At 38.3% G+C, this 25,257-nt stretch overlaps 1 protein-coding gene across 2 annotated transcripts in view; it reads right to left on the bottom strand.

Annotated features, from left to right (window-relative positions):
• The window catches only part of rabgap1 (RAB GTPase activating protein 1), a 78,489-nt gene that overhangs the window by 15,463 nt on the left and 37,769 nt on the right, over positions 1-25,257 (bottom strand). For both annotated transcript variants that reach the window (XM_006795543.2, XM_006795544.2), the window contains 7 exons: positions 14,834-14,947; positions 11,609-11,683; positions 10,672-10,797; positions 10,238-10,381; positions 8,715-8,756; positions 7,747-7,875; positions 1,786-1,878 (listed from right to left, as the gene is read on the bottom strand). In XM_006795543.2, the coding sequence (XP_006795606.1) occupies positions 1,786-1,878; positions 7,747-7,875; positions 8,715-8,756; positions 10,238-10,381; positions 10,672-10,797; positions 11,609-11,683; positions 14,834-14,947 (723 nt within the window). The remainder of the gene's footprint in view (positions 1-1,785; positions 1,879-7,746; positions 7,876-8,714; positions 8,757-10,237; positions 10,382-10,671; positions 10,798-11,608; positions 11,684-14,833; positions 14,948-25,257) is intronic.

The raw sequence follows: 25,257 nt of genomic DNA, 5'->3' as shown, positions 1-25,257 counted from the left end.
GCAAAGTAAGAGATGTCTGTAATGTTTAACAAGACATAACCGGTTTGTACATCATTAACAGCAATCTACAGCTGTAGTGGGAATAAAGTCGGAGCACTTAGCACAATTTCTAACACCTCTCCTTCTGTTTCTAGGTCAACGTTTCCATCTTTGTTAAAACATTTCATGTCCGTGTCACTTTTCTTCTTTTTAAGCCGTCTGATCCTGATCCATTTGTACATGGATTTACATATCCTTGTATTAAAGTGTGGACTACACAACTCCAGCTCGCCTTTTATTATCACTACTATGACTCAAACTGGCGTGAATATTTGACTTTACCGTAGAGCGGATGAAACCCTCTTATATGGCAAAAATAGAAACACCCCAAGATCAAAACACGTCTTTGGACACGCACCAAAAAAAAGAAAAAAAAAGAAGAAGTGATGGATGATCTTGTAGTGTACAAAACCATCTTGTTACCCTTGAAACCTTGAAATGACATAATGTATAGTTAATGGCTTTTCTATGGCCTTGTAGTTTTTATTTACTGAACAAGGACTGCCAAGGTCCACAAGAAATATAGATTTACTTTGTTCAGCTATGAATGTCACAGAATATAGTCGCTGCTTTACCACTATGTGGTAATCGTGGGGATGACACATAATTCATGAATACTGAAATGGTTAAACCAACCAACCACTAAAATAATAATGTTACTATATAAAAAGACAGAAAACAATATAAACAAAAGCTAAGCAAGATCTGTATCATCCTAATTCTATTAATATACGTTTTCTGAAGAACTCTAATCTGAACAGATATAATTTTTAAAAAATATTTTAAATTTTAATTTTACTGCTGAAAAGTTTTGTAAATTGTAAGTCATTTAGTAACCCACTACAAAGGCATGTTTAAATATCAACAAAAACATGACATTATGAGCTATAAAAGCATGTAAAAATATTTCATAATGTATTTTTAAATAATATGCACCTACAGCACTATATGAGAGCATGCCATCTTTTTAATTTCACAGCAATAACATCTAATTTATATCTATAAAAGTTGAATTATATAGACCTAGTAACTAGCCAGCAATGAGCTGAGACTGTCATATAAGCAACATCTAACACCCCACACTTTTAAACCTTTTCTCAGTGTTAAACATATCATTTTGCCAACAGAACAAACAAATCAAACAATACTGAAGCATGGGTATGTATAGGTAATTTATGCCACACCCCTTTTCCCCAGGGGGTCGCCATGGCAGATTTGTCCAGGCAAGTCTATTAAACACTACACCACAGAGCAATGCAATGAATGCAAAGAGCCAAAAGAAATAACGGTTCTGTGTATTTGGTAGTGGAGAAAGATCAAAACATTCTGGGGAAAGATTAGAGTGACACGTGAGAAGAACCAACATTAACAAAAATGATACAACATTTTTTGTTTTGTTTTTTTAAATGCCCTGCCCAGCAGATAAACAACAGACATAAGAGGAGGAGGAAGAGGAAGTTCAACAGAATAACTGTTTGTTATGAACCATGCAGTTTTTGTTCTGCCGTATTTTTATTGTTATTTTAAGTGATGCACTGTGCCACACATTTTTTCCCTGGAAAAGGAAGGATGAGACTGCTTTATGCTAAATAGGAAGAGCATATTATTCTTGTTTTGGCTGGTTTCTTTTTTCTTTTGCAATTTTTTTTTTAAAGAAAAATATACTCATCATTTTTTAACCATCCTGTATTGAACATATCGAGACAAGAAAAGGGACTGAAACACTTTGTTAGAAAAACCACGTACCTCATATCTCTCGATGGGGGCCTCCTGTTGCTCTTGCTGCTCCCGTATGGTGTGGTACTCTTTTTCATATTTCTTCAGTTTCTTCTGGCTGATCTGTTGAGCAGAAAGAGCAAAACAACAAATGATGAAGAAAGGAAATACAACTAGCTTACTAAGTTTGGTTTAATGTGATGGCCAGTGGAGAGGTTTTCAAGTCTTTTGCAAACAAAGACAGAAGACTTTTAATCTTTGCTCGCCTGCAGCTTTATTTATTCATGCATTTGAATAACATGTAACAACACGCAGGGTGGTATTATTGGCCAATTTGCTACTGTTTGTAACATCTAATCTTACCAGTAGCAATTTATAAAGAGATAAAATTAATATTGAGGAGAATTGAAGTCATCTCATTGGTGCGACCCTCCACGATAGACCCAGCTTATCATGTGGCTCCTTGGGAAAAGTACAGTGGGGCAAAAAAGTATTTAGTCAGCCACCGATTGTGCAAGTTCCCCCACTTAAAATGATGACAGAGGTCAGTAATTTGCACCAGAGGTACACTTCAACTGTGAGAGACAGAATGTGAAAAAAAAAATCCATGAATTCACATGGTAGGATTTGTAAAGAATTTATTCGTAAATCAGGGTGGAAAATAAGTATTTGGTCAATAACAAAAATACAACTCAATACTTTGTAACATAACCTTTGTTGGCAATAACAGAGGTCAAACGTTTACTATAGGTCTTTACCGGGTTTGCACACACAGTAGCTGGTATTTTGGCCCATTCCTCCATGCAGATCTTCTCAAGAGCAGTGATGTTTTGGGGCTGTCGCCGAGCAACACGGACTTTCAACTCCCGCCAAAGATTTTCTATGGGGTTGAGGTCTGGAGACTGGCTAGGCCACTCCAGGACTTTCAAATGCTTCTTACGGAGCCACTCCTTTGTTGCCCGGGCGGTGTGTTTTGGATCATTGTCATGTTGGAAGACCCAGCCTCGTTTCATCTTCAAAGTTCTCACTGATGGAAGGAGGTTTTGGCTCAAAATCTCACGATACTTGGCCCCATTCATTCTGTCCTTAACACGGATCAGTCGTCCTGTCCCCTTGGCAGAAAAACAGCCCCATAGCATGATGTTTCCACCCCCATGCTTCACAGTAGGTATGGTGTTCTTGGGATGCAACTCAGTATTCTTCTTCCTCCAAACACGACAAGTTGAGTTTATACCAAAAAGTTCTACTTTGGTTTCATCTGACCACATGACATTCTCCCAATCCTCTGCTGTATCATCCATGTGCTCTCTGGCAAACTTCAGACGGGCCTGGACATGCACTGGCTTCAGCAGCGGAACACGTCTGGCACTGCGGGATTTGATTCCCTGCCATTGTAGTGTGTTACTGATGGTGATCTTTGTTACTTTGGTCCCAGCTCTCTGCAGGTCATTCACCAGGTCCCCCCGTGTGGTTCTGGGATCTTTGCTCACCGTTCTCATGATCATTTTGACCCCACGGGATGAGATCTTGCGTGGAGCCCCAGATCGAGGGAGATTATCAGTGGTCTTGTATGTCTTCCATTTTCTGATGATTGCTCCCACAGTTGATTTTTTTCACACCAAGCTGCTTGCCTATTGTAGATTCACTCTTCCCAGTCTGGTGCAGGTCTACAATTCTTTTCCTGGTGTCCTTCGAAAGCTCTTTGGTCTTGGCCATGGCGGAGTTTGGAGTCTGACTGGTTGAGGCTGTGGACAGGTGTCTTTTATACAGATGATGAGGTCAAACAGGTGCCATTCATACAGGTAACGAGTGGGGGACAGAAAAGCTTCTTACAGAAGACGTTACAGGTCTGTGAGAGCCAGGGATTTTCCTTGTTTGAGGTGACCAAATACTTATTTTCCACCCTGATTTACGAATAAATTCTTTACAAATCCTACCATGTGAATTCATGGATTTTTTTTTCACATTCTGTCTCTCACAGTTGAAGTGTACCTCTGGTGCAAATTACTGACCTCTGTCATCATTTTAAGTGGGGGAACTTGCACAATCGGTGGCTGACTAAATACTTTTTTGCCCCACTGTAATCGCCCACTCCTGATGCAGACATGTGTGAGATGTGTGGATTTTCAATGCCCTTAGTTAAGGGTTCACAATCAATGCACTACAGTGTTTGCATACTTTGACTATATACTTTTCCCCATGTTGAAATCTCAACATTCATTACCTAATGATGTTGGAAGACTGAGGTAACATGACCTCCATGTTGTTCTCTCTCAGTGTGTTTGGTTGCACGTTCTCCTCCACAAAGTACAGAAGGTTATTCAGGGCAGCAGGTCTCTAATGCATCTATCCTTTTATTGTCTTTTTTCTCACATCTACGGCAAAAATTTGGTTCTCCAAAAGCTCATAATTAAAATACCAATGAAGTACAGAGAGTATCCACAAACCTCCCGAAAGGTTTCAATCAACTGCAACTACTAATACTGTATGTAGGTGCACAAACATATCTGCACACGCATGCTCATGTGTAGTAGCTCAAAAACAGAACTATAAGGTATGAACACAAGCTAAAACTTTGACGCACCAAACTTTTTTTTAAAGTGTCCAAGAAAGAAATTCAAACTTTTATGGTTTTATTTAAATTTCTGGGGTAATTTGCATATATTAGCATTAGAAGTCATAAGGCTGGCAGATGAGAAGAGGAAGCTGGTGCAACAAATGCACACTGAGACAACATAAATGACCTGGTTTGACCCTGAGATTATGTCTTGAATACAGTTTGTGAGCTGAATGCACAACACAAGTACTTATCTCATACTGACTTTAAAAATCTAATAATGATAATGACCTCTGACTGCAGTTAAGTAAATAGTTTGCAGACTCCCAACCTGGAAAGACACTTAGCACTGCTTTAACACTGCTGTGAATATAATGTAAAGTTGATAAGATATATATAAGATAATATAATTTAGATGATACAAATGGCCTTGGTTAGGTTTTGTATCTCTTATAGTTCCATGACTTAGGAAGCAGGATGTTGAATTTTTATATATATGTTCATTTTCCAATGATGTTGGTTATTTTAAAAATATGAATTAGGGTACATTAAGAAACTAAAAAAGGAGAAGGGAATACATTTGAAATTCAACGAAGAAAGTTATGAAAGTTGAACTACGAGAATAAATTTGGAGACATTTTTTATAATTAATTTCAAGATTCCGGTCACCTTAAAGGAAGCGACCTAATTGTTGCTAACTTAGCTATCTTAAGGATAAAGGACACTCTTTCGAGGATGCCAATGTTCACATTTTGGACAGAGAGGACAGATGGTTCGAAAGAGGAGTGAAAGAAGCCATCTATGTCCACTGTGAGCGACCATCTTTGAACAGAGGCGGTGGTTTACGACACCAACTCTCTGCCATCCATAATCCAGTTTTGAGATCCCTTCCCAGACGCCTTAAGGCCCACTCACACCCTGGGCCATCTGACCTCAGGAATTCGCATGATAAGGTGGGGCCAGGTTTCACAATGAACTCACCCGAAACTCTGGCTGATTGGGACCCACACCCAGTTCCACACCTTAGCTCAGGCGATTAGAGGATCATCAGGGGGTCCTTTTGTCCCTCTGTGGGGGGACACTCCCACTAGGTTTATATCTGGGACTCTCCACCATTTGACCTTAGAACTGAAGAAGCTTCTCGGATGAGAGGTGAAACATCTTCAAGTAACTTAAAGAAGTCCAGACGCTTTTCTTTGCAAGCTCCTTTGACTAATTGTTGCTACTTTGACTTCCCGAAATGAAATAAATACATTTAAAAAAAGGGGTGTACCTGGAAAAAGATCACATAAAGTCAAATCTGAGATAAAGCTTCCAACACAGCTGCAACCCAGAACAATTTGTAGTCCAGTCAGCCAGTATCTTCAGTCATTTCAGGTTAGTTACTGATACAGCCAGTCATTACCCCACATTGCTATCCAAGCTTCAAATTACTCTGCCTTGTAGTGATGGGTCGTTCGCGAACGAAATGGCTCTTAGAGCCGGGTCTTTGAAGTGAACGACGCGAGCCGACTCCTTATTGGGAGCCGTGAGGGTTTTTTTGTCTTTCTCTCACCCTCTCTCTCGCCCTTTTTTCCGCTAAACTCCGCATGCACGGCCTGTACTTTGCGCTGGGCAGAGGGGGGAGGGGCGTTAGTTACACTCGCAGTAGCATAGGAACAGAGCCAGAGAGAAAGAGAGCGAGGGACAACAACATCGCATTAGAAAGGTATAGTAATCATCCACTATTTTCAGTTGCAGATGATAAAGGATTCAGAAATCATGCAGGCCCATATGACAGAGAATGTGCGTCTTTTTTTTTGTTTTAATATTTTAATTTATATTTAATTGTGTTGTGGTTTGCAGTGTTTTGTGTTTCACGTCAAATTTGTTTAAAAGGAAAAACCTGAAAATTTAAATAGTTAAAAGTTTAAAATGTAAATAGTTGTTTTTTGTATTATATGATTTATTTATTACATTTTATGTGGAGTGTATAAATAAAGTATATTTACGGTGGCCCTTAGAGACAAAGCACGTACAAACTCCAAAACACGTACAAACTCCTAAGCACGTAAAAACTCAGAAGCACATACAAAAGACAACAGAAGTGCTCCAGGATGCTAGGGCGCAGTGTTGAGCTTTTGTTACCTAGTGGCTACACAAGCCAGGAAGTATCAACAACCGGATTTGGTGTGTGGTAGTAACAGGTAAATGAACTTTTTTTTTTTAATTATTTGAATAAATATGAGTGTTTGTCTATAAATACACAAACAATACACACATGCTTTCAATTGTGTAATTTAAGTGATCTGGGTAGCTCTGTTTTGGAAGTTCAGTAAACGCTAGAAATGTGTTTTGGAGTTTGTACGTGCTTTTTGGAGTTTGTATATGCTTTAGAGTTTGTACGTGCTTTGTCTCTAGGGGCCATATATAAACATATATGAATAAAACCACTTTTTTTACATTAGTAATTCATTTTCTGCATAATTTTATATTATTGTTAATGATTAAATAATTAAAGCAACAAAACAACCTGAAGAGCCGGTTCGGAGCCGAAAGAGCCGGCTCTTTGTAGTGAGCCGAGCCGAAAGAGCCGGTTCTCTAAAAAGAGCTGGAAATCCCATCACTACTGCCTTGACTGAGATTTAATTCCCAGTGAAGTCATTACAGTAGTCAGTGACCTCAAATGAATTCTTGGAATTATTTTCTCTTGCCAGATAACATACTTGCTACGGGGAATCCCTAAAGAAAAAAAGCAGCACAGATAAGTGTAATACTCAAAGACAGCATATAGAAGAAGTCAAATAAGCCAAAAGGAGTATAAGCTAGAAAATCTGTGTTTTTCTGGTGGTTATGATTTAAATTCAAAAGTGATACCTCTGATTTATTTCCAGCGGATATTTCTTTGCTGAAGATCATTACATGATCTGCCTGCTGCCCAGCTGTCTAACCAAAAACCAAAAACTTCAAATCTCTCGGCCTGCTGGCTCCTTTACAGAGTCTGTGCAAATAAATATCACTGCCCAAAGTTACCTTCAAAGTCAGGTCCCTTAAACTAGGCCAGACAGTTCAAAACAGGTCAGGACACAGGTGCGAGTGCGCCTGTTTGAGATAGTGAAAAAGACACGTGTGTTTGATTTATCTGTTAAGGTTGGGGTAAAGCACGGCAGTGACCCCTAGTGGTATTTGAGAAATACTGCTTGAAAATCTCTTTTACTTTTGTGCATAATGATCTGCGAATGATCAACTAATGATCATATATCACATATTTGGTACCATAAATTTTGTTTAATAATTTACTGTTCAGTTGGGTTTGAGGTTTTCTGAATATTTTAAGAAAATTATCTGTTTATTCTTATTAATACAAAATATGACAATAAGACACACGTCTACTATCTTTAAGAAAAAGCCAGGTTGAACAGGTATAAGTACTACATGCTCTGCTTTAAACTAACCTTCATGCTACAGGCCAGCTCCATCAGTTTCTTTGCGTTTTCCTCAGAGCGGTACCTCTTCGGAACAGGGACACGAAAGAATTTGAGAGCACCCTCGAAGTCTGTTTGGATTAGATCATCTTTCGATGTCTGGGGAAAAGCAGATAAAAGGTAAATTAGACATAAATTTACATTACTCAAGCCTAAACAGCCTGTCAAGGAAAGACTCATTTCCTTTTTTGTGAAATGAAGAAACAATTCTTAAGACAACATCCTGGGTTTGGTTAGGAACACGTGAGCACTAAGATAAAGACTGTGTTTGTGGCCAAGTCTATAAATCTATGGTAAAATAAAAGTTGTTTTATTTTGCCTGTTTATTTTATGGATGGAACTGTGTTCTTCAAGCACAACGTCCCCTTAACAAAAAGCACGTGCACTGCTTTTAGCACAGAACAGAGGGGTGAGGCCGCACATGTCTCACATGCATAAACCTTTTAGAATTTGAGGTTCTGTTGGCACAAGCTCTCCATTTCTGTTTCCACTCAAAGCTTCTGGCTATCTTTGAATGCTCATTGGTTTGATGCTACAGTCACACTAAGGAAGACGGCGGTTGGAGCACCACGACCAAATTTATTGCAATGAACTTGTGATCTCGTTGACTTTTCTTTGGTCACGTCGAAGACGGGCACCAGGTCAGTAAACCACTTGCAGTCAGCTGCCATGCTGAAAGCAACTTTTGTGTTTTAAAAATTAGACTGAACTTATTTGCAAACCTTCACCAATCTGCTTGAGAGTGACTGCAGTCTCAGGCTGCCTCCTGCCAGGCGACCTGCATAAATACTTTACCCAGATGTTGAGGGTGTTGCCAACAACACAACTGTAATCTACGCACAATCATCAACCAATTTCACCTCATCACAAGGAGGTTGCTGTCCCATTTTCACTTTGGTGTGGCTGAACAATAAAATAATTTGTCTGGGCTTTCTTACCTTTAAAAGTGCCAAGGCCACATTGAAGATTACACTAATGCCCTGAGGGGGGAAACAAACAAAATGTATTGATTAATTACTGTTGCTTGATGTTTTAATGAAAAAAGCGACTGACAAAAATCACACATAAACTTTGTCATATGCTTATTCTTGAAAATATAAAACACCTAAAGTGCTTTCATAATAAAACCCCATATTTAAGTGGTGTGCTTGTTTCTAGGGATATACTTTTACTAAGTTTAAGTATGTGGATAAGCACAACGGCTGCTCCTTTTCTTCCCAGATGATTTGTTAAAGCGGTCTGACTTAATGGGGTAACTTCATATCTCTCCACAGGATCTGAAGACAGCTGCTCAGCTTGGACCGCTACACCGGAAGGTCAGACTTTACCCTGGTCTGAGTTATTGTGTGATCTGAAACAAGTCTCCCTGGGTCTGGTCATAAATTCCTAAATCTTGAACCACATCCCAAGTCCTGCTGCTTTCTTCCACCATCACTGGACTGACATCATTCAGCAGATTAATGAGACGAGGGTTTCCCTATATTCAGAGTTTCAATTCCCTGGGTAAAAAATGTATATCTATGGTACCTACGGTGCTGTGAAAAAGTCTTTGCGCCCTTCCTGATTTACTACAGTTTTTATATTTGTCACACTTACATGTTTCAGATCATTAAACAAAGTTTAATATCACACAAAGATAACCCAAATAAATTGTGTTTTTAAACAATAATTTCACTGATTAAGGAAGAAAACGTATCCAAACTTATCCAAACTTACCTGGTTCTGTGTGAAAAGCAATTGCCCATCTTGTTAAATCATGACTTAACTGTGATTAACCTAATTTTTGGAAAGCTGAGTTCGGTTTTAGTAAACAATATATTTGCATAATGACTGAAACTAGCAGATCATTCTCCTTGATCAAGAAGCTGACCTCAGCTGAAAGTGAAGAAGTCACTTGGATGAGTGACGAAACATTTCTTCCACTAAAAACGCTACATCCAGATGAATCGAATCAACTTTTTGGGATTTCCTTACCTGGATGATTGAGCATCCATCAAGACATCTTTGTCTAATATCTGAATTTGTTTGATGATCTGAAACATTTTAGTGTGACAAGAAAAGAAAAATAAGGAAATCGGGAAGGGGAAAACCCTTTTTCACACCACTGTATAAAATTAATTTCAGAATCCGAGGTGATTTCCTTCTTGAGTTATCAATTCAAACAATTTCCAGAAGACTGGACCTCTGACCTTGACCTCAAGGTTTAGGTCACAGAGATTCAAACTCCTCCAATATTTTTTGTAGACACACCTATGGTATGAATTTAAAACGTCACTTCATTCTCGAGTTATCACACTCACAAACTCGGGTGTCCATGTCACATCATGTCACCTGCCGGATTGGCAGGGTAACCACAACACCCCATCAGCCTTTAACATCTGAGGGCATTTCTATGCCATGAGTTAATAAGTCATTACCTCTGTCGATTGAAGTCACTGAGGTTTGTGTTTAGATTACGAACCTCGCACAGCAGCAGGTCGATTATATGGAAGACCATGTAGAGGGGGAACTTGGCTGTGAAGAGTGTGAGGAACCACTGTGAGGCGTACATGTGAGCCTCCAGGCCCACATTCAGGAAATGGTTGTACAGGTCTGGTATATATTCCTGGAACAGACACGTTGAAAGCAAGAAAAGCAATAAAGACACAAAAGGACATGGCGTTAGAGAAGCAGATTGAAGAATGTGGAGGAGGGGGAAAAGGAAGATGTAATAAAGAAAAAAAGATAGCATATGGGGGGGAAAGGAAGGAGAGCAGCAAGAGGTCACTTCAATTCTACTTAAGTGCTAAGTAATACACCTTGCTGGTTTTATGTATTACATTATATAATATAATAGTATATATCAGTGCACAGGTGCGCAGAGCATTCAGTTATACAAGTTTATATCATACAAACCTGCATAAGTCTCTCAAGCTGAAAGAACTTGCAATGAAGATCTTCAAAGTTTTGCTTGAAAAGATCCCTGAGCCCATAATCAAACATGATCTTCACCAGGACACTGAATGCTTGCTCCTCTGGCATCTAAAGAAAACCAAGAGATTTACTTATTAGTGCCTTAAGTCAGTTCAGTCATGCTGAAAACAAGGGTTTCACATGAAGTCAACTGCAAAGTGCCCGAAGTAATTCTAAAATGTTACTTTAAAAAAATCCTCTGGTCGGATGCTTTATAAAAATGGCCATTGTTTCTACACTAGGTGGCACTGTAGGCATTTCTCCGGACCACAGAGGAGTTTTAAAACAAGCTACAGGTTTCAGATGATCACTGTGACCATATTGTACCAAAAAACCCCCAAAAAAACCCCTCAACCCCAACATTAAAGCCTTATGACTATGCAGAGTTCTGCGGTTAAAACCTTTGCTAGAGACACATGCGTGGGGGTTACTGCGACATATACTCCTGAACACAACAACAAGATTAGGAAGTTGGTCTGGACTCCAAACACCTTAGATCCCAATGAGCAATTGTAGGATATGCTTGATCCCAGTCAACACAGCCCATCCCTAGAGGGGACCTGTTTATTCCCCAGAGAGTCAGAGCTGTTTGGGCAGTGCAAAGGGAGAACTACTCAATATTAGGCAGGTGGTTTAATGTTGCCGTCTACATTACAGAAACTAATAAAATCTCTAAAATTTCCTTTTATAGGTACTTATTGACCAAGTTCTGAGAGACATTAAACATAGGATGGAGGATGTAATAAATTAAGCCAATCCTCTGGTGTTTGTGAAAGCTGGAAGGGTATCGATGTCAAAGGAAATAAAACATCCCCGCTCAGCTATGACACTATATTTGAAATACTTTTTTTTCCCTGGACATGCTGGTATGTAAACTCACGTGCAACAGCAGCACTGCAGCCAAGAAGGACTGTCCCTGGCAGTACCCGATCTCCTCATCGTAAACAGAATAAGCCTAAAAAAAAGAATGCAGACAGAAAGAAAGGTAACAAACTAGTGTCACGATAAATAATAATAATAAAAAAGAAATTAATGTATTTGTATAGTATAGCATACATTTTTTTTTTTTGGGAAGTTGCACCAAGGCTGCAAAGAAATGTGTAAATACTGATCTTGTGCTGCATTTAATTGATGGTGAGAACGTAATTAGTATACCATATATCTACATTTACAAGAAACATTAAACAAAACACATCAACAGAACAACCAGTGACTGCCCACAATTACAGTAAGCCAAACAAAATGAAACAAATATTTTATTTTATCACCCTCAGCACGCTGGTTTGGCTACAGAGAGCTTAAATTATAATGTGTATGAGCTGTGAGGCAGTATAATAATGAAGAAAAACTGAATAGGACCTAAAGAAATCAAGTCTAACTGGATAGATTCAGAAACAAACAGAAAAGCAAGAAAAAAGGTGACTGAAAGAAATGTTGGTATAAATGTTATGTATTAAATTGCTTTGGGAGCTAGGGAGAGAATCAGGCGAAAGGGCTGTAGTGGCCTACTGAGCTACAAACACAAATTATGAGCATGAATCAAACGGACAAAGTGTGGATCAATCCATACATGCAGGAGAGGGAGGGCCCGCTGAATTATTTAAACACACCTGAGGAGGTGGTTGTCTGGGAAGAGATGGATGTCCTCACCTGAGTTATACATAATAAATGACATGAAACTAAAAACTGAACGCACTGCAGTCGGGACATTTGTGACGAATTATGGAGGTATAGCTTCAGATGTATGTATGCATATTATTGACGCACGTGCTCGTTTTCATGAGAAAGAGAGCACAGATGCTCGATGATCAAAACGCCAACGTTTTGAATCAAACGCGCACACCAAACTACACGTTCGATTGAAAAACTTGTTTTGCTTTTCAGTCTTATGAACTCACTGAACCACCCAGTAACCCAGTGAGAAAGTAAATTAATGAGCGCTTGATTTTAGCGTTGGCACCTTCAACTACTGCTCTACAGACCTACTGTGGAGCCAGTCATTTACATAGTAATTATATCGTATTCCAGAGAAACGTGATTCAATTTCACATGGAGATTATTTTTATTTCTAACAGGTTTCATCAAGAACGACGGCTGCAAGCTAACCAACTGCGTGTTTCTCACCTGTAATTACATGCAGTTTTATAAAAAAACAACTTCAGTGGGTGTGAGTTTACAAATCTATGTCAGGACACAAGCTGTCTATTACAGCTATTTATACTTCTTAATATTTAAAAGATTTATTAAATATTATGTGAATTTTAGCTTTGATTCAATTTCATGTAGTATATTGAGCCAAATCACAACAACAGTTATGTCAAGGTGATTTATACCTTAGGTAAAGACCCTACAGTGTTAGAAAGACTACCCCCAAAAAATCCATTTTAACAGGAAGAAACCTCCAGACGAGCATGGAGGGTCAGCCATCTGCATCGAGTGGTTGCAGGTGAGGGGAAAGAGGAAAGAAGGAAGAGAGGATAGGGAGACGGGACAAAACAATCTATGGGAGGGAGAAAACAAAATTTAATGACCTGCAGTAGTGGTGCATAAACATCTGGCAGTGAAGTGAGTTGAGTGGGAAAGGAAAAAACTTCATGCATGCAAAGACCAAATGCTGCCTTTTATAAGCAGCAAAGTAAACTAGCAGTGCACATTAAAGGTACACTGTGTAAAATATCACTGCTACACATCAGTAGATTGCAGATTGGCCGCCATTCATCTGAAATAAGTACAGGATGTCAGTCCTCCATTTATCTCAGCTGGAGTCCACGTCTATTCACACTGTAGGAGGCTGTAAAACTTTGTGAAAGGAGTCTGATATGAGTCGACGAGTCAGTGAAACTCACTTCTGTCTCATACTGAGGTGAGTTGTCGAGCATATCTGGAAATTTTCTGTCGGTAGGTGTTGCTGTTTTGGTCACTGTTAGCCGGCGTTATTGAAACTGTCTTTGAAGCAGATCTGACATTCTGACACTCGGTGAATAACCTCTCTCACGATGTGAGACTGTAATAAAACTACTTAAGAGTTGCAAAGATTTTTAGGGCATCTGGTCCCAGCATTAGTTGACATTACGTTTAGGCTTACATTAGCTGGCTCGTAACCAGCTGTTGTTGTTTAGCCAGCTCGTTCCAGACATGGGACGGTCGCATGCCTAATCTGCTGACAATATCAGGAAAAAACAAGCATGTTTATGCACATTTTCATGTGTTCAGAGCATGAGGCTTGAGGTGAGGAGGAAGAGGATGAGGTGGAAATGAAGGAGCAGAGAGAGAAGAAATGGATGAGGCAGACATAATAAGAATGGGATAATTAAAATATCCATGTATAAATAAAGACTGAAATACCTATTTGTGATCTTTAAATTAAAAGTAATTTATGAGGCGTACTACATATGCGGCCGACCTCTAGCTTGAAACATAAAACATAATTAGGCGGAACAGCGACGCCCATCTCAGCTCAGATGGTGGGGCAACATGGCAAACATGGCAGCCACTGCTCCTATGTATTTTTAATGGATTAATTCCCAATTTATGACAATGCACTGATTATTGGAAGATATAATTATGCACTAATCAATGTCTATGAGTACGATGTTCTTTTTTCTATTGAATAAACTAAAAAAAAAATGACTCATTGTAATCTTTAAATGCAAACATATCAGATTATCTCCTGGAGTGTCTCTTGAAAACCTTTAAACTGCTCACTACTACTACTACTCACTAAAGCTTAACATTTATAATAAGTGGGAGCCTCATTTTAATCATCTCTACTTAAGCCACTGGCCCGATATCCTTGAAGAGCACTGCGAAGTATTACTACTATTGTTCTTGACCCAGTTTATCACTCCCTATTATTTCTTCATTATGTGTATTTTATGCTGTAAATTTACACGCAGCAGAAGTTAATGTGGGGGAGAGTGGGGAAAAGAGTGCTGCCGACTTGTTTCTGCAGTTCTGCTACCAAATGGTTTACACCTCATTTGGCATACAGCTGTTGCAGTAGCTTTGTGCACTGTGTGAATCCATTTTAATGACTGCCTGGATAATGCCCTCTGCTGACTTCAGAGGAAAAATTAACCTCCTCCTTGTGTGTTAAGCGTCTCACCTTGCAGATCTTATAGAGGGAGTCTTGTCCATCTCCTCCAGTGTCTTTGAAGTAGTCGTGAGCTGGAAATGTCCGGTTAATGTCCCTGGTGATGGCGCTGTCCTGAGGGGACTCCTAAAAGTGAAAAGAGAAGAGAGAGAGAGGTTAAAGTGGACTTAAAGGAGGTGAAGAGGCAGAGGCAGGGTGAAATTCAGTAACTAAAACATTCAAAGCCATTTTTATTATTCGGTCTCTGCAAAAAGAGAAAAATAAATCCGCAGAGACCCAGCAGTGGTCAGTGCTGTAGAGTATTTGCTGGCCTGCCTCACACATTACTGAGATTTACAGTATGGGGCAGGAATAAGAAGTGGTAGGACAGAGTGTTCCCTTCCACCATACAGACTGTCCACAGCTCAGTGCCTTTTTATTTGTCTGTATCTGCCCACCCCACTTTGAATCTAATAATGACCACTTCTTCTTATACGCATTATAAGCATTAGTTTCTGATGGTATAGTACATATGCAAACAACAGGCACATAACACAAAACAGATATTGTTATTTACTTGGTAAACATGTTCAGTGAAACAAATAATATACTAACAGCTTTGTTTTTTACCAAAAGTGGAAACTAAATTGTAATTTCATTTGTGAAATGTTGCATGTAAGTACACACTTGCTACAGATTCAGTTCTTGGTTTGGTGACTTACTTGATGTCAACTAGATGGTCATTTGGGAAGAAAATAAACTGAGACTGAAATACTTTACAGCAACTATAAACTGAATTTAACAACAGCATCAAGTTTAAGACATATTGTATTTAGAGAGGGATAGATGGATGGCTTAAGCAGTTATTATCCAAACTGCTGTGTGCTCTTAAGGTTTTGCTATTGCACGCTTTTTTTCTATAAAATTGAAAGCACATGCCATCAAGGTTAATTATTTGACTGTTAGGAAAAAAGAAGTTATGTAATTTGATGTAATACTATCATGCTACTGTAACACAACACAGTTCTATTTGGTCCCAACATCAATATTTTAGACAAATTCACATTTGTTTTAAACTAATAACCCAATTTTGCTAAAAAAAAACAACAACGCAGAATTCAAATTCAGAAAGACTACTTGCACTTTATTATTATTATTATTATCATTATTATAGTAGTAATAACTTTCATAGCAAGTTTATATAACCGGTAAGATATCTAGCAGCCCTGGTATATTTCAGTGTTGACCAACTAACTGACTTGGGCCATGCAGCAGGACAATGCAATGGCATGGCCGACTCAAAGTGCAGACCTCAACCCGACTGAAATACTGTGGACCTTTAGAGAGCTCAATATAAACAAATGCCCGCAAACCTCAATGAAGTAAAGCAATGTTGTAAAAAAGAGTGGGCCAAAGCTTCTCCACAACGATGTAAAAGCCTGATAAAGTCATAAAGAAAACTATTACTTCAAGTTATTGCTGTTAAAGGTGGTCCTACAAGCGACTAAATCCTTAAATGTGCTTAGTTTTTCACAGGACCGCATGGCTGTATGTGCGGAGATTGCACACAGTACATATACAAGCCTGGGGAAACTTATTTCTTTGGCATATCACTCCACAGAGTGGATATACTACACACACATAGATCAGTGAATAATATAATCTAAACTAGCCGTGCTTTGCAAAGATTAATCACCACTTAATTCATTATTCATCACAAGTGAATTTCAGAGACACGGCCTCTAATAAAAAAATCTTACTCTGTAACTCCCCATTTGTATACAACAAATCAAACACACTTTTAAACATAGCTTTATGTAGCATTTGTGGGTAAAATAAGTATAAATTTGGGAACATGTATTGGGTGATGTTCACTGAACTTTGTAATCTGGTACCGGGACCATTCTCTCATGCAAAATGAGGGAGTTGGCGCGACAACAGAGGGAAACACTTTCAGTCAGCGGTGTAAACCTATAATGTCTCAGCCAAAAATGTTAAATTAACTTTTTTTTTTAATTGTAAGGAAAATGTTTCCATTACATGCTGGAAATTCATAAATTACACCTAGAGTTATTTGCTTGTATGTTTTTTTTAACCATTGCTGAAGGGTACTTTAGCATAACTAAACCTTTATTAATCACTACAGGAGATCAAATTCTGTCTGAGAAAACAATCCTGCAAACCCATCCTCAAAGTAGATGTAAACTTAAAACTTAGAAAACTTAGAACCCTTCATTTATATCGTCAGTGTTTTCAAATCACTCGTGCTCCCTTTGTAGCTAATTATACCTTTTTAGTCACTCTGTTACTGTACCCATCAAGTCCCTCCTTTTTCCGAGGTTTCTGTTCCAACTTCCACAAAGGAAGAGAGTGTAACAAAAATAATGCAAGTATGAGAAGAAATGCAGGAAGAAAGGGATATTTAAACAAAGCAAGCTAATGGGGATAAGAGACCAACAACAGTGGTCCACTCCACGACTAACACCACACCCTAAAAAACACTGAGTGTGTATACATGTATGGTATTGTGTGAATTGTAGACCTTGGGAATATGGGATGAAGACTTTATGTTCTGTTCTGCCTTCAAACGACTGTTTTAGAGTAAATAATTGACTTTAAGGTTGAGGTTAAATGAGGTTATGTTGTGATAAAGGTTGGTGTAAGGCTCAGGCAGTTAGCTGTGACGGTTAAAAACCAGGGAAGGTGTTAAGTCAGTGAGTGAAAGTGATTTAACTAGATAAAATTCAGAGTAATTTTGGTGACTACAGAGTTGGTTTTTTGGTTGTCACAGAGCTGGAGCTCTGAATTACACTGTAGCTCTCCTTCAATCTGACATACACAGTAACATATCTAATTATCTGAGATTAGTCATGTTCACGTTTAAACACGGTCACCTTGCTAGCAGCAAGTTGGACCCCCATTTTACTTTTCCACGCCATAGCTTCAACCAGCTGCTAGAAATGTTCCTCACAACTTTTGGTCCACATTGACATGACAGCATCACACAGTTGCTACAGATTTGTCAGCTGCACATCCAAAAGTCCTCTATTGGATTGAAATCTGGTGGCCCGGTGTGGAGGCCATTTGAGTACAGTGAACTCTTTGGCATGTTCAAGACACCAGTTTGGGATGATTTGAGCTTGTGACATGATGCACTATCCTGAGGGAGAAGGCTATAAAAAGGTGGGCACACTGTGGTCATAAAGGGATAGACAAGGTAGACAACAGCACTAAGGGTCTCAAAGTATGTCAAGAAAGTCTTCTTTCGTTCAGGCACCTGAACGATGGATCCATGCTTTCATGTTGTTTATGGCAAATTCTTGATGTCACAGCACAAATCAAAACTCATTAAAAAAGGCGATCCTGTGTGAACTGAAGCTACAGTTTTCTGTTCTTAGCTGACAGGAGTCCCACCTGGTGTGGTCATCTGCTGCTTTAGTCCTCTGCTTCATGTTTCGATGTGCCCTCAGAGACGCTCTTCTGGGATCAATAAAGCATTTCCCCCCCAGACAGCTGCTGCTCACTGGATATTTTCTCTTTTTCTGACCATTCACTGTAAACCCTTGAGAGGGTTGGGTTGTGTGGGAAAATCCAAGCGGATCAACAAGACTCTGACCAGCCTGTCTGGCACCAACAACCATGCCACATTCAAAGTCGCTTAAATCACTTCTGTTCCCCATTCCAGAGCTCGGGTTGAACTTCAGCAGGTCATTTTGACCATATTTGCAAACCTGAATGCACTGAATTGCTGCCATGCGACTTGCCAATTCGATATTTGTATTAACAAGGACAAGAAGAACAAGAATACCTAATAAAGTATATCTTCTAAGCTTGGCAGGACCTCGCCATAAAGTGCATCAGTAAAATCCAAAGTGATTGAGATATTTAGCCTCAAGGGTACTAAAAAATCCTCACTTGTGTCCCAGAAATCTATTTATTCAAAGAGAAAACCATTGACACAGCTGATTTTAAAGTGCACATTGCATCCAATGTGGCACATCACACAGAGCTATAGTCTCTCTGTGAAAGATAACCATCCATGTTTATACAAGCACCACTTAGCCATACTTATCGTAAGTGTTTAGAGCATGCACAAAGACTTCTGACATAATGGCCAATTAGCTTCCTCCCTATCTGTCAGCTCAGTTAAAGAAAAGTTCAGAATTAGAGTAGCACGAGAGAGGAAGAAAATGCATTTAGTATCTCAACATAATGTACGGAAGCATGAGAGGAAGTGAGAAAAAGAAACACAGAGGAGTAGAAAGAGAGAAATCATGAAAGATAAAATGGAGCTAACTGGAAAATTATAAATGGAATTAGAGTACATTAGAGTACGAACAGAAAACAAACAAAAAAAAACAAGACCAAAAAAAAGACCTCAGAAAAAATTATATTGATTCATGTCAGAGCCCAACTAATATGGGACCAATATCACTACCGATTACCAATATTTAATGATTAAAAAAAACAAAACACTATCTGCTCTTCTGATATTTCAGCTGATATTTTTCTATAATTTCCCTAACATTTGATATATTTAGTTATTCATTTACTTGTTCACGTGCTACCTGACTCTCCTTCAGTCCGCTGCTTTTTGTATTTGTATTTATAAACGCCAATATGGACAGACTGTAGTACAAGCTACCAGTTAGTCAGTCTCTACTTGAGACCACTATGCCCATTAAAGAGGGCCTATTTTGCTAATTTACTGCTCTATATTGATATTCTATGACTCCACTAAATGAGCTATCCACAATTCCCAACTTAAAATAATTCCTATTTATCTTACAGTGGGCAATTGCACAGCTCCTCTCCTTGGTGCATACTCTGTCTAAAAAACACATTTTAGCTTCTTTTGCTCTCACTTTAAGCCAACTTGTTTTTCCTGATTGGAGCTGTGTGCCTGTGATGCCCTTATCAATGACAGACATTTTATACATAAGTTTACAGAGTAATCTCAAGCTTGGGCTTGCACATGTTACTGAGCTAACCTTTGTAAAAGTATTGCAGAATATAAGAAAAATCTTATTTCTTCCCCTTTGAAGCAGCCATTTTCTCTAAAGTGGACTCAGCAGATATGTTGTTCTAAGATTCTCGGAGGACTTGCCACAATTATTTATTCATTTGCATTTAGGTTGTCTCAGATCTGCCTAACTTGACACGGCCTTTTCTGTAGTTCTCTCTATTCTCGAGAACACCAGCCTGTTTCTGTTTAAAAATCTGTACAAACATTACAGATGCATCAGAGCACTTTTGACTATCAGTAACAAGTACTGCTGAGACACACACCACCCATAAACTGAGTGAAAGTCCAGGAACAAAACATTTTCTGACAGAACACCAATAAAATGTCTTCACTGGGGGTAAGCCAAAAATGGCTGAGCTACAGTGCAAGTGTGTGTGTGTGTGTGTGTGTGTGTGTGTGTGTGTGTGTGTGTGTGTGTGTGTGTGTGTGTGTGTGTGTGTGTGTGTGTGTGTGTGTGTGTGTGTGTATCTAAAGCTCGGAGTTAAGCACTAAACTAGAGCTTCCGTGAGAAGGCTGAATAGCTAGCTCTCTATTGTTTACGTCCCCGATTTTCTCTGACTCAACACAATAGCTGACATGTCACTCTGTTATTCTTTCTCTGCTCCTAAAGGACCCTACCAAGACACCAAGAGAACATGGGGTGATATTTATCAAGCTTGCCATAAACCTTTCACCCTGAACAAAATAATACAGAGTGCTGCATTTAGATTATTTAACTTGATTTAAATGTAAATGGCAGAATAAATGGTGAATGTTTTACTGTCCCGTTTTAAAAAACGTAAAAAACAACGTAAATATAACTGAGATGAATTCAGTGATTCCTTCTCTTTTCTTTAAAATGACTGGTAAATAACACTTGCTTAGGCTTCCCATAGTGCAGTTTCCTCACCTTAGCATCAGCCATAATTAAATCTTAATAGTCTGTCTCATGCCCTACTTTCTGTGCCATTTGTGCACTGGTTTCCCCGCCTCAGCAAAAGGAGAGCAGACAAAATATGAATCTCATCAGAATAGAAATGACAAAAGAACAAGTAATGTCAACTGCCACAATATTTTACATCAGTTTCAGCAGCATTCAAATTCAGCTGAATAGCTGCAGGCAGAAATATGCTGCTTTTCGAGAGATCTGACATTTTGACTAGTGAAAACTTGGGAAATCAACAACAAAATTCAAAATTTAACCTCAATTCTCCTTGTTTTAGTTCAGATTCAGTTGAATAGACTGAAATAACATCACATTTATTTGCCTAGTACAGATACACAATGCACAAAAATGCTACAAAAACAAGGCCACAAAGCATTGAGTAAATCAGAAGAATCTCACGTCCACCAACAGCAAAAAAAACATTTAAATTATCCCCACATTCATGATTCACAAAAGATAACATCTCACGCAAACCTCATCAGAAATTCAACACCTTTGGCAAATAAAATATTTTGCATTTTAGCATTATTTTAAAAATGGAGTGGCTCTATTTTCTCAATCTGAAACTTACATAGTTCCGACTGTTCATTACATGCATTATTCAGTGTTCAATGTGGGCAAGAGTAAAAATCTTTGGAAGCTTTCCAGAATACACCTCACTTACAGTGCTCAGGTTCCTCTTGTGTATTTAAAATAATCAGTTTCTTAAAACAGCTGCATCATAAGTCAGCCTTTAATGACACTGCCTGTTTTGACTAAAGCAGGACGATAAAATGATCTCGATCATTTTCCGGGGAAAGAAAACCCTCCATAACAATGATGATAACAGACGAGTAATTTACAAGAAAAAAAAAAAACAGATTTGAATGTGGGTCAGCCCTAATTTGCTGATTACACTATCAGACTACAAGAGGGCAATGTAGATGACACATGCAGGGCCAAATCAAAGGTAAAAAATAATTTTTAAACTAAAAATACAAAGCCAGTCTCAAGGCGACACAAAGACTTCTAAGATTGCTAAATTGCAGTTAAGAGAGGCCCTAAAACAAATCAACAATATGTCTTCACCACCATTTTAACAGGTAGTTGTACTCCTCACTAACTATAGAAAGACCAACGTACTAACACTATCTTTGCCTTTTTAGTCATAGCGGAATCGTACTTGTGACGGGAATTGGACAAATCACTTTATCATTAACCTTTTCCGTGACAAACGATTTGTTTATCCAAGTAAAAAAAATCCAATAAATGACACTTTTATCCATTAAAGTATGTGACTTCATTAGGACAAAAGACAAAGACGCTGTATGCTCATAAAGACATTTAAATTTATTCAAATGCGCTTTGATTACAGCCAAAGAAAAGGATATAAGCTTCTGGATGTTCAGAGTCATTTTAGTTTTCTTTCTTTGCATCTACTGAATACATTTTCATGACCTTTCTGAGTTTACTAATCAGTCTGTTGCAGGTGAACTATGTGCTCATTTACTATTGTGCCCACCAACAATTCTTTTCCTCTCTCTCACAGAAGAATGCTGCATTTAAGCTACAAATGACTTCCTAAACCAGCTGTAGCGGCCACATTTCCTCTTGTTCTTTAAAATCTTACCCAGCGTGCCATAGTTGTTCCTCATAGTCACCAGTGTGATGTCCTTGAGAACATGGAAGTGATTATTTTCCCACAAGACAAACTGAATGTGTACGCAAGATCAATGATGTGTCACCATTACACGCTCAAATTTACGACACTGTACCTTTAAGTTTTATAGTATCTTTTAAATTAGTCAACTTTAAAAGCCATCAGTCTTTACAAATTGTGTTTACAGCAGAAAATTTCAACAGAAATATCTAAAAACAAACTTCAGTCTTTTTAATCAGTAAGCATGCTGCTAATCCTACCTAGATTGCGCAACATTTATCACTTTACAAGAACAAAAGGAAAAAAGTGAGTAGAAAAGAAATTTGTATAGTTTAACAATCAAACATTCAGTACGGCAATATTGTACACTTGTTTAGAGAGTGAAACAAAAATAGGAAAGATTACAATATTTGGCATTGCTACGCAGATTACAGTATTTAAAGACAACATGTGAATCTATCTACCACCACAATACTTCATACTCACATACACTCACGAAACACAGAGGGGAAACACTTGAGGGAAGTGCAGCTAATAAAGAAATGAGCAAAGGGGAAAGCTTCAGTAGCACCCTTGCTGGAAAATCTTAAACAGTCCAAATTCAGCCAATGGTCGCATCCTGACATATCTGTAAACTCTCATACACAACAAGCACACATGAATGAATAAATGCAAAAGAAAAAAATAAATAAAATAAAAACATTTTTTAAATTGTTCTCAGTCATGTTTTTGCTCCTGGTTAATTTTGATTGTACAGAACAGATAAACAATGACAAAAGTGAACTTGTGACATAAGTATAATTTGCAAATATATTTCACAACTCGCGTGGTTCAGGTTACTCCACAGTGAATGTGGACCTGACATTTTCATTTCTGTACGTGTGTACAGTTTGTGCCTTCCAAAAACAGCCAAGTGTTAATAAACAGAGCCCTCTCTAGCTGTTAGAGGAAATCATTTCCCAACAGTTTAAAATCGTGTTTCTATCAAGGCAACGATATATGTCAGTAGTCTGAGAAACAGTCATATTCATGTACACAAGGCATCGCCGACCCACCGCAAACTTTGAATAAAATCCACTAGCATTGATCTTTTATACACTAGAGAAAAGTGGAAAAATATCCACGAATACCTATTGAACTCTCTTTGGTAGTTTAAATAAAATGTATAAAGCTCGAATTTCTCTAGTTAACCAAACGCATAAAAGAAGACTCCATAGCTCATCGCAAAAGAAATTCCTTGCAAATTTAGAGCTTAGGACGGTATGCACACCAGTCCCTCTTCTTGTTGCCGCACAGAGGTAAGCCTGCTGGCAGAGTGAATGGGCTATTTGTCTGTTCTGATTGCATGTGATCCCTGTTCGTTTGCGTACACGTGTACTAGATCCCAAATGCAGGCACAGTAATGCAGTCACAACACAGCAAACATCTAAGATTGTACTAAACAAAAAAAAAAAAAAGAAAAAACAAAAAAAGGAATCATTTGAGATTATTACAAATATCTGACTCAGGATGTAATAGGATTGTTTCTCCTTACCAATCCAAAAGATAAGGGGTAAGGCTCACAGTTGAATGGTTATTCATATGAATGCTAATGTAAATGCTTTTGGACAGTAACTGTGGGTGGAGCACTGAAAAATTTTGACTGGTCAAGTACTTCTGGCATTTCAGTCAGACGGTCTCGCAATCATAAAAATCTTTAAAGAACAATAGTCATTAGGAACAGCCCAAAGAAATTGTTCAGTTCCTTAAAAAAAGTTAATAAGTTTAGGCTTTTGTGGTTGAAAATATAGTTGTGGTTTTTTTTTCTTTGCTTCTTTGTTTTTCCTCTAACCAACAAGAAAAATCTCTTAAAAAAATAAATAAAATTAGCCCAAAGATGTACCAATAATCAATATAAAATAAGTGCAATAATACATCCTTCCTCGGCCTTTTAGTGCCCCAGAAACACAAAATCACATTTGCTACATAATCATAACAAAGGTGCAATGACATATTACTTGAAAGAGATATTCACTAATCATTACATCTGCATTTTGTCAGGTTAACAGTCATATGCCAAAGCTGGTTACCATACTATATTACAAAGAAAATGGATGTAGTGTGCAAACTCACAAATCATTTAAAGACATTTGTGAGCAACATCAATAAATAGGTTAATCTAAAATTATAAGTCGGTAAATCTAGGTGGGTCTACACCTACCTACTCCTTCAGCGACAAGAGAGAACAAATATTTAAAGAAAAAAGTTGCATCATTTTTAATATTTAACACTGATTTATGGTATGAGGACTGAAAACCATAATTAACGAGCTGGCTATTATCAGTTAGCTTCAGTACATCGATCCTTAATCACAGAAGTCACTTGTTCTGTTTGCATTCATCTATCTTGCGCTTCATTCAGTATTACTTATGTGACGATGATCTGGCAAATGAAGTGAAATCACTTGATTTCAGAAACGGCACATTTAGTTTTTCAACACAGTTTCAGTAAGGGTTTTTGTTATAACAATTTAAGGATTCACTTAAAAAAGGAACACTGGTAGATAAACATTTTGTTCATCCTCAAGTTACTTTACGTCTACGGCTCTCATATACTTTTTTTTTTCCTTATTTCAACCCCCCTCCACCTATCATGCCTGTCCTTGACCATTTTAAAACATCATAAAGAGCCACTTTTTTTTATTTTCATAGATTTACTCTCGACTTATTCTACTTGCCAGCTGTGGCTTGTGCAGAGAGGATGCCTGTCTAACTTCCAAATGCAACAGAAACGGCATAGGCTATTCAACGCCTTGTTCCATCTCTTTACAGCACATTTTAGCAGCATTTTAACAGCCATCACTTCAGCCGTTTCTTACGTGTCCAAAT

Source organism: Neolamprologus brichardi, chromosome 7 (assembly GCF_056152115.1).
Source record: "Neolamprologus brichardi isolate AB-2024 chromosome 7, ASM5615211v1, whole genome shotgun sequence".
In the NCBI taxonomy this organism is placed as follows: domain Eukaryota; kingdom Metazoa; phylum Chordata; class Actinopteri; order Cichliformes; family Cichlidae; genus Neolamprologus; species Neolamprologus brichardi.
This window is presented reverse-complemented; position numbering and strand designations above follow the sequence as displayed.